Source organism: Lycium ferocissimum, unplaced genomic scaffold (assembly GCF_029784015.1).
Source record: "Lycium ferocissimum isolate CSIRO_LF1 unplaced genomic scaffold, AGI_CSIRO_Lferr_CH_V1 ctg3872, whole genome shotgun sequence".
In the NCBI taxonomy this organism is placed as follows: Eukaryota; Viridiplantae; Streptophyta; class Magnoliopsida; order Solanales; family Solanaceae; genus Lycium; species Lycium ferocissimum.
This window is the reverse complement of record NW_026725514.1, coordinates 97,141-107,671: the sequence shown is the minus strand read 5'-3', so window position 1 is coordinate 107,671 and position 10,531 is coordinate 97,141. Positions and strand designations below refer to the sequence as shown.

Genomic DNA, 10,531 nt, shown 5'->3' with positions numbered 1-10,531 from the left:
ATCATCCTTAATATCTACTTAAATATACCACTACACTTTGAGGTGAGGCGTGACATAGCTGCAGAGATTCAATCAAACAGAAGCATCTAGTGATGTAGTAGCTAGCTGGGATCCACAATCTTTGAAATTGAAGATCCCACAGCAGGGCAGTGAAGAACGAAACCACAGAGTGTGGGAGCAGAAAACCAACGAAGCAGTACCGTGAAGACACCTCGACACAAGAAAACAAAAGTAAATTTTTAGCAGTGCTCTTTAGGATAATTTCTTTTTTCTAAAGATAATAGATGCCATAAAGTACAAAAGGTCTAAGTCAATAAGATAATGGTTCTTAAAATGGAAAAAGGTTAAGAAATTAAAAAACACACTTATCATATCAAACGAAATTAAAAGCCGTTGAAGTTGAGGGCATGGCCTCACTTACACAACTGCGATTAAGTCAAGCATAGTAACACACATATCCCAACACTCCTGAATGAGACAAGTAATCATCTTTTCCATTCAGCTCCTGCTTCTGATTCGGTCCCTGAGGCCATTTCTGCATACAAAGCAGAAGAGAAGTTAAGGAAAACGAGAGCATAGATAAGGTTCATAACAAATATGAAAGAATAAATAAACAAACATATTTGCATATAATGAAACCAATGTCCCAAATCAAAAACCCAAAACAAATAGGTAGCAACACAGGCAATGCACATGCTACACGAACTAAGACATACAACACCAAACGAATACAAAATAATTCAAATAAGGATCCAAGAGACAAATCCTAATGCGTATACATGCACATGTATCTAAAAACATCCATACTTTATTCAGAGGTAGGAACACTAAAAAAAAGAATGCCCAGCCAAAAGAGATGACACAATAAAAGATCCCAAAGTTAGTAAATTCACCCATTGGAATAAGGAACTTCATCTCGTCCACGGTATGGAGGAGGAGATCGGCTATAGCTACGGCCACGAGGCGACACACTTCGACGTCTGGGGGAACGTCCACGAGGACTATAACTCCTGTTGCAAAAAGCACATTAGGAGGGGGTAGAAGTGAATGTCATGTCCTGCTGTACATTTGAAAAGTTCTCTTCTGACCTGCGACCATAACTTGGGCTCCTCCGATATCTAGGAGGGCTACGACTTCTACGTTTTCCAGGAGCTCCACGCACTCTGCATTCACGAGCAAAATGACCAGATTCACCGCACTCGTAGCACTTCAAATCAGAGCCTCCAGAGCGACCACGACCTCCTCCACGACCCCCACCCCTTTCTCCTCTAGAATTATGCGAGAGCTCCACTCTCCATCCATTCTTACCTGTTTAATGTATCAGGAAGAGAACAGCTTCAAATGCTTAAGTATTTGACATATTAGCCAGACATTACAGATTATAAACTGTACAGCAACAAAATAAAATTAATTTTGTATCCCCATGCATTATATTTTGAAAGAGATTGAATGGAAAAGGCTAAAAATTGCATGGCCATAAGTAAGATAAAAGAACACATTCAGAAGGTTCGACCATATGCAATGAGTAAGGGACCATACCATCTATTTCCCTTATTGCGTCTTGGGCATCTCTCCGGTCATCAAAGTCAATAAAAGCATAACCAGGTGGGCGTCTTGCAACCCAGACACTGAAATCAATTTTTATTTTTTGCATCAAGTTCCAAATCAGAAAGCATTATAGCAAAGAAGAAGGATGGAAAATTAGTAGTCAAATTCCATAAAGGAAATAGAACCGAGCAATACTGAAAGTGCTACCAATTTTCACAATCCAAATTGGTTTGAATCTCCACATGTCACTTTCTTTGACATCCAATAATCAGTGTAATTTTTAAGAATTCAGAACAGTACTTAGCAACCCCCTCCGCCCTCCCCCCACCCCACCCCCATGATTCATTAACTCCGTCCAGCTAAGTATACAGTACCTAGTAAAGTGTTTTATTTTTTTTAATTTTTTTATTTTTGGATAAGGTAAGGTACTAGTACCTAGTAAAGTTTCACTAGATCAAAGAGTAACAAAAGCACAAAAATCTTATTTCCATTTTGCTAGAAACTCCCATGCAACAGTTAGTCATGAATATTAGGAAATAATGCGCAGCCAGTGCAGTTTAAACCAATTTAATATTAATTAGCAAAATACAACCTCCATAACATCTAAATACTGCTTTAGAGAAACAACTATACTCATCAAGCTACACTAACATCATTTTCAATCAGATCACAAAATAAGACATAAATATTCCTCCGTGTTAATTTGTTCGTGCATGCTTCATTATGACTGGCAAATCATTTACACTTGCTCTACTCTATAGGCAGTATTCAACAGCTAATTACAAAATAAAATTGCACATCCTATATATAAGAGGTAGTCGATGCATACAAATTAAAAATGCAGATTTATCATAGAATTTGCTTTACCTTCTTATAACTCCAAAGGTACGGAATTCATCTTCTAGCTCTCTTTCAGTGACCCTAGGATCAAGATTTCCAACATACACTCTCGACATCTCGGAATAATAATCTATAAAGGAATACTCAATTCAGTCATAAACATATATAAATCCTTACATATTCATAAGGCAATTACGAAATTGAACGGTACTGATGAGCAATTTTATTAAGGATTTAAAAGTTATATAAACTGATGATGTAATATTAACAGTAAGCTACAGTTGTATGATACTGTAAAAAACAGTTTTACTGCTACTGATTAAGAATTTAAAGCCATCATTATTTAACATAATTACAATTTGCAGAACCGTAAAATTCAACTACTAAAAATAGGAGAAGTAATAACTTGCAATACTAAATATACTACTATCTTTTAGAAAGAAAAAAAAAATTCTTTTAATTTTTTAAATAAAAGCCAGGCTACCCTATTAACTTCAATATTAAATATCACATCAAAATAAATAGTTTTACTACACCTTAGAATACTATTTTTTTTTTATATTTTGAAATTAAAAATTAAATAAAAAAGAGAAGCTCAAACCGAGTAAAACTGCTATAACTATGCAAATAATGGAAATTAATAACAAGTAAAGGCATTAATTGTCCGAAAGATAATGGAATTCAATAAAATAAATACTATTTTTTTTTATATATATTTTGAATTAAAAATTAAATAAAAAAGAGAAGCTCAAACCTAGTAAAACTGCTATAACTATGCAAATAATGGAAATTAATAACAAGTAAAGGCATTAATTCTCAGGCAGATAATCGAATTCAATAAAATAAATACTTTTTTTTTCTTTCAATTCAGTGAAATGTTTAACAAAATTACGATTCGGGGAACCGAAAAATTCAAACTTATAAAGATAGGAGTAGTAATTACTTAAATATTAAAGATGAGATCAAAATAAAGAGATGTATTAAGTGATGAAAAGAGAGAGAGCAAACCTGAAACCCTAGTGAAGAAAAGTGAAAATAAACCCTAAGCCAATAATAATTGGTGACAAAGTGAGGACTATAGAGATGGAAGTGTTACAATACTAATTGGAGATAACGAATGAATTTAATGGGCCTATAAATTTGGGCCCAACAGAGCTGATCCTAAAATTTGGGCCTAGGCTTAATTTTCATTTTTTTGCGCGGATTGCTCTGTCTTTAATTTTTGTCCATCATATTGGTGGTCTTTAATATTTGTCATTTATTTAACACCCAAAGGTCCTGAGTTTGAACCCAGGCTCAGTCAACAAAAAAAAAATCACAAGGCAGGAGTTGGGATTTGCAGGGCTGATGTTGGGATTAGCAAGGCATAATTTGGATTGAGGCAAACTTTTACCCAAAATTAGGCCTTAAGATAAAGGTTTACAAAACTCCAAAGAAAATTGTTTATTTATTTATTTTCGCCTTAAGGCAGAGTTTGAAACCCAACTTATGCCTTGCAATTTTTTTTGTTTTTAATTTTTTACTGAGTGGGAGTTCGAACTCTGAACCAAGGAGATTTTAGAGAAGGACAAAAATTAAAGACCACTTATTTGAGGGACAAAAATTAAAGAACACTCCCAGCAAAGGAAAATCATGGAGATAATAGTCAAAATACTCCCCAACGTTTGACCAAAATGCCAACTACACACCGAACCTTTGCGTTGGTCCTATTACCCCATTGGACAATTTTTTTCAATATTAAAATGCCCTTTTTTTGCTGATGTGGCAGTCCAATATGACAACTCCAAATTATTAACAGGTGCTTGTCCACACGCGCCTAGCCCATGTGCCACATCTTTAATTTCCCCTCATTTTTTATTAATTTCCCCCCTTCCTCCATCCATTTACTCTTCTTCAAAAAAAAAAAAAAAAAAATCTCTCAATTTTCCACACTCCATTTTCAGTATGAGGATCCAAAAACCCATACCCAATTCTCCTTCATCTTCATCAACATCATCATCATCATCATCTTCATTAGGAGTTGAAAAAAAAAAAAAATCACACCAACTTCCTCAAATTTGATCCAAAAAAACCCAAATGTGAAAGAAAGCTTCCTAATACCAAGTAGAACAAAGTTCATCCATTAATTTGATCAAACAATTAAGAATTTAAAGAAACCACTTGGTGTTCTTCATAGCTTTCTCCAAATTCCTAGCAATGAGTTTAATTTTCTCCCCAAATCAACTCAAACAATTAGTGCTTAGCTTAAACAACTCCAACCAAGCAACAAGTAGCAACTCCAAACAAGCAACTTTCAATCAGATTTTCTTTAACAAGATTAGATTTTCAACCTTTTTTTTTTATTTTTCCAGATTTTCGTTTTTTTTTTCAGATTTTTTTTTTTGAATTTGATTTGGAAAAAAATTCAAATGTGAAAGGAAGCTTCCTAACACCAAGTAAAACAAAGTTCATCCATTAATTTGATCAAACAATCAAGAATTTAAAGAAACCCACTTGGTATTCTTCATAGCTTTCTCCAAATTCCTAGCAATGGAGTTTAGTTTTCTCCCTAAATCAAAGAATTAGTGCTTAAACAACTCCAACCAAGTAACAAGTAGCAACTCCAAACAAGCAACTTTCAATCGATTTTCTTTAACAAGATTAGATTTTCAACCTTTTTTTTTTCCGTATTTTCGTTTTTTTTTCTTGATTTTTTTTTTTTTTTTTGAATTTGATTTGGGAAAACTGTGATTATAAGAATAATCACTATCCTAACTCTAAATTTATAATGGGTATTCTTTTGACCAAAAAAATGGAGATGGGTGTTAAATAGGGTGAAGAAGAAGAAGAAGAAGTAGCCTAAAAATGGAGGGAATTTAAATTTATCTATGTGGCATCTATGTGGCGGTCCAATTGGCATTTTAAAACACATCGTATGCTTTTTTAAAGGCTATAACACGCCATCGAGCGGTGTAGTCACGCTCTTGTCCACATCATAGAAAAGGGCATTTTAATACCGAAAAAAATTATCCAGGGGGGTAATAGGTCCAACGCAAAGGTTAGGTGTGTAGTTGGCATTTTGGTCAAACGTTGGGGGGTATTTTGACTATTATCTCGAAAATCATGCAAATTTCCCTTAATTTTTGACCTTCAACACTTTTTGTGCCGGCAAAAGTTATGCCGAAAATTTACAAAACTCAACATAACAATGGTCAAAACACATCAAACTCCAAAAAAATTTAAAAAAAATAGGCACATTGTTCAACTTAAAAATGACAAACAACATATGCCCCAAAAAGCATAACTACAATTTTTGAACACTATACAACAAAATATGAAAGTACTGCACAACTTATATTACATAACTTTATTCATACAGAACTTATGCTGAACGAAGCAAAATTTAGTTTCCGAAGATTGATGTTACAGAATTTATGCGGAGTGAAGTAGGTCTGGATATTTTCATTAAATGAGCAATAGGGGAAAAGAATTGAAGACCAGTGCGTTTGAAGGACAATCCACGCAAAACTTCTTAGAATAGCCGGGCCCAATTTTTACACCTATAAATATTTAGTCACCTTTTGAAATGTAATTGAGAAATATTTATTTTTAATTTGAAAGTAAAATCTAAAAATATTCCTAGTTAAAATACAGAAAACTTCTAACACAAGATTTAAATTTATATTGGAGTTCGAAATTTTTATGAATTAAACTTCAGCACACTGTGCAGGAGTTCAAATTTTTTACAAATTAAATTTCAACACACTGTGTTGGAGTTTGAAAAATTGCAGGAGTTTCAAACAAGACCTTGAGGGCTCAAAGTACAAAAGTCAAAATACTTAATTTTGACTATGATTGGGGTATAGATATTTCAGATTTTTAAAATATAATTTACATATCTGAAGACTACTCAAAATGTACTGCAAGTCAACATAACTAATGATTTAAAATATTTAAAAGAGTTTGTAAAAAAAAAAAAAAATTGACTTCACAAATAGTAATACTTTCACATAAAATGAGAGGGGGAAGTAGAAGTATATCTTCTGGATAATGGCAGGCTAGGATTTTCACTAATGGATTAAAAATATGAAAAAGTAAATACACAATGAAATCAAGGGAATTCAACATCTACTATATATACATAAAAGTAATTGTAACCTTATATAAATAATGTAATTTTATAATAAAGGGATCCCTCAACCTTATCTAGTTCTATCCCTGCTTGTGTACAAAAAATAAAATAAAAAATATATTAAAAAAAAAAAGGAGTAGCGAAACTGGTTGGCAGAATTAAGCAAGTGAATGTTACTGACCTCTTTCTGTGTAGCTCATGCATAGACCCATTATCTTTGCCAATATGAACAAGCAGAATTTCACCAAGTATATATAAGGTTTAAGATAAAGAAAGACGAGTGAACAGGATTGGATTTGATTCTATCTTATTTGTTTAATTGTCTAGGTGATGAGTATTGCAAGCTAGATTATAATTTTACTAGCTAGATTCCAATGATTTCTAGGTAGCATCTGATTCTTGACTTTCACCAAGCTCCAGCTTATGCAGGAATCTACGTTATTTGGCCCAAGCAAAGCGGCGAAATCAGAAATTTCGTTAAATATTAAAAGTTCAATATACAGTAAGGATGTTAATAATTGTGTTTGATCGGTTACTTAATAAAATTTATATCGTATTAATTATTCGATTACTTTATATGTATAACTAAAATTAGACTTTTCCACAGCGTTGTTTCAATTCTCGGTTTCTATTCGATATAGTTATGATTCAGTTATTATTTTATTTATTCTAAAACATCATGTAAGAGTCACAATTAAAAGTTAGAACATGAAACAATCTATACTTATTTAGAGCTTTGACAAGAACTTTCTAGACATTTTTACTTGAGGTAATAACATATTTATTGGTTGCACCTTTACAAATGAAACCGGAGTTTCAAATCCCATGTCTATCTTAGTTTTCTTAGAATTGAGTCCCGAGATTCAAATCTCACATCTATGTTGTTATTTTTTTTTCTTTTCTAGAATTGGGTTCACCATGAAGGATGAGTATCTGTTGTGTCCCCTCTTGGGTTTTACTTAAATACCTTTTTCTTGTTTATTTCTGCTCTCGGTTTATTCTTTTGATATCCCAAAGTTTAACATATTGAATCCCCATTCTCCTTATGTTAGCGTCATTAAATTTTGGACAACACAGTGGAGGATGTAGCATATGGTCAATGAGTTCAACTTATCCCAATATTTTATACGAGGTATAGATACATATATGAAAAATTACTAAAATTGTCAAAATAGAAAGAAGTTATATACTCTCAAAAGTATAATGAGTTCATGCTAATTAAGAACCTAAAAGTTGAACTCGTCAAAAGTAAATTCTGAATTAACTTCTTCGTAAAAGTGCAACTATCTTTTCAAAATCCTGAATAAGCTTCTGATCGGGTTCTGGAAAGATTATTGATACATATAAAATGAGTTTTTCTTTAAACACAAATATAGAATTTGCGCCACAGCCATTGAGTTCTGTCAAACTCGTAGCTAAAATAGTGGCTCCGCTTCTAACAAAAGAAAAACAAACTGCGCACCAGCTATTCAATCAAATGCCAAACAGAAACAACATTTTACAGTATTCTTTTCATCACGTAAAGATCCCAAAAACAATAGAACATAAAAGATCAAGACAGACCGTCACTTGATACGATACCACGTAGGTACAATTGCACAATAATACCAATGGAAAAGACGAGAAATTATCTTATGTTTCACTTAATGGGCTGAACCCACTTGATCATCAAAGTTCTTCAAATTTCCTTTGGGATTTTTCTCAAATCAATCAAATGTAAAGTGCATCAACCCCAAGCCTTTTGCTTTTCCTTCTATAAAAAGATCAGCCAATATGTTCCCCACAACAGATTTTATTGTATCGTATTGTTATATAACGATGAAAAGTTTCATTTTATATACGATTTAGCGTAGTTGCGTCTTTATCTTTCTTGTTTTTTTTCTTCGCCATTGCTTATTATTTAATAATCTCAGGGGTCGTTTGGTATGGAGAATAAGCGAAAATAGTCCTGGGATAAAAATTTAGTGGTCCCTTATCCCCCGTTTGGTTGGAATAAAATCCCGGGGTAACTAATCCCGGGATTAAGTGTTATTTTTATCCAACATTGAGGGTGGAATAACAATCCCGGGATTAGTTATCTCTGGATAACTTATTTTCTCTAACCAAACGAGCCCTTATTTTTTTACACTACCTCTTTATAACAACTCTACCCTGTAACCTACTTTTCTTTATAATATAATAGGTACGTTTTCTTTCAAAATATGTATGTGTGGCATTATGTTACAAGGAGAAGTGATACAATCTATCCAAATGCCATATTCATTGAAAGGGTATAAAACAATAGTACAATACAATACCTTATGAAACGATAATAAGTAACAACCATCTCAACAAGTTGTTGATAAGATACCACATAGTTACAATTGCACAATACCAATGGAAAAGACGAAGAAGTTATGATATGTTTCGCTTAAGACAGTGAATGAGCTGAACTCAATTGATCATCAAAGTTCTTCAAATTTCCTTTAGGATTTTTCTCAAATCTCTCAATTCTAAAGTGCATCAACTCCTCATCTTTTGCTTCTCCTTCCATAACAAGATCAGCTAATATTTTCCCCACAATAGGTCCCATTTTGAACCCATGCCCTGAAAATCCACCACCAATCACCACATCCTTCCCAAACTCCCCACCAAGAAAATCAATCACATAATCCTCATCCGAGGTCACAGAATACATACACGACTGCGTCATGACCGGCTTCGTGGAGTCCACGAGCCCTCCGAACTTCTCCTGGATCCACTGCTTCAGCGGATCCAGGGGAAGGGTGGGCGCCCAGGTCCGGTCAACCGGCTCGCATGGGCGCCCACTGTGCATCGGGATTTTAATCAATCCCGGAAACTCGAGTGACGGTGTTCCGTATATGTACGGCTCACCGTAACTCGCAAAAGTTGGAAAACCATTCTCAATAGTGAACTTTGACTCAAACCCTTCTTTAATCTTCCAATAAAAAACAGTTGTCTCCAAAGGTTGAATTGGAAGTACAACTCCTGTTACACTTTTAACCAACTTTTTCATCCATGGACCAACTGTCACCACACATTTTTTACCCCAAAACACCTCTCCACTTTTCACACTAACCAAAACACCCCCTCCATCTTTCTTGATTTCAACTACTTCCATGTTATCTTTCAAGAAAGCTCCATTTTTCAGAGCAAGTGTTTGAAACATGGACACAGCTTTTGTTGGCTTTACAACACCACCATACTCATTAACAACACCAATCCAATTCTCAGGCAAGTTAATCAATCCACCAAATTCTTCAAGAACACTGATTTGATCAACAACACGAAAACTTATCGAGTTTTTCTCACAACTTGATATAACTGCTTGAAGAGCCTTTTTATCTTTAGGTCCCAGATCAAATTGTGAAGTCTTGAAATAGACTTTGTAGCCTATTTCTTCTTCAGCTTCTCTCCAAAGGGTTTCGGATTTTAAGGCCATTTTCGAGTAGTAGTGTTCGGGGTAAGTGGCACGTATGGTTCTTGATTCACCATGGGAAGAACCACGATGGTGCAAGAAATCGAATTGTTCTAAAAGAAGTGTTTTTTGGTTACGTTTTGATGTTTCATAGGCTGTGCAGCTACCCATTATACCTGCTCCAATTACTATTACATCAAACATTTCCATGGGATTTTCCATTTTTGTTTTTGTTTGTGTGTTTGTTTTAGTCTAGTTTTTGTGTTGGAAGAGTGGAACAGGGTAGAGAGAGGTTCTTGAGTGTTGGAGTAAGCTAGAAGAATGGTTGGTTTTAAAGGATTGAATTCCACGTATATAGCATCCTTATGAAAGCGGAAAATTATTTAGTGAAAAGTTATTTACATTACTAGTACTCGTAATACGATTCATCATTTATACCAGATTGCATACCCTAATCTATTAAAAGGGGAGTTCGGGTGCGTGAAATATCTCGCATTCATGTGGGGTTTGAGAAAAGTTCGCATCCTAGGGCGATATGAGCTAAAGCGGTCTACCCCCAGAATAAATTTTGTGACTAATTTCACATCTCAAACCTATGACTTATAGGCAAAGGC

The 10,531-nt window shown here is 34.1% G+C and overlaps 2 protein-coding genes across 3 annotated transcripts; both read right to left on the bottom strand.

Annotated features, from left to right (window-relative positions):
• Positions 1-251: 251 nt before the first annotated feature.
• Positions 252-6,705, bottom strand: LOC132044223 (serine/arginine-rich splicing factor RSZ22-like). 2 transcript variants are annotated; one of them, XM_059434707.1, is made up of 6 exons: positions 6,681-6,705; positions 2,416-2,518; positions 1,540-1,628; positions 1,089-1,308; positions 894-1,010; positions 252-535 (listed from the first exon to the last, which is right to left on the bottom strand). In XM_059434707.1, exons 1-6 carry the CDS (start codon positions 6,697-6,699, stop codon positions 499-501), a joined length of 585 nt encoding a protein of 194 aa, XP_059290690.1. In that variant the 5' UTR covers positions 6,700-6,705; the 3' UTR covers positions 252-498. The 2 variants fall into 2 exon arrangements, with proteins under 2 accessions (XP_059290690.1, XP_059290691.1); XM_059434708.1 differs by lacking the exon at positions 6,681-6,705 and adding an exon at positions 3,397-3,453.
• A 2,037-nt stretch (positions 6,706-8,742) lies between these two features.
• Positions 8,743-10,299, bottom strand: LOC132044225 (probable sarcosine oxidase). Its single transcript, XM_059434709.1, has one exon. It carries the CDS (start codon positions 10,137-10,139, stop codon positions 8,910-8,912), a length of 1,230 nt encoding a protein of 409 aa, XP_059290692.1. The 5' UTR covers positions 10,140-10,299; the 3' UTR covers positions 8,743-8,909.
• Between the last annotated feature and the right edge of the window lie 232 nt (positions 10,300-10,531).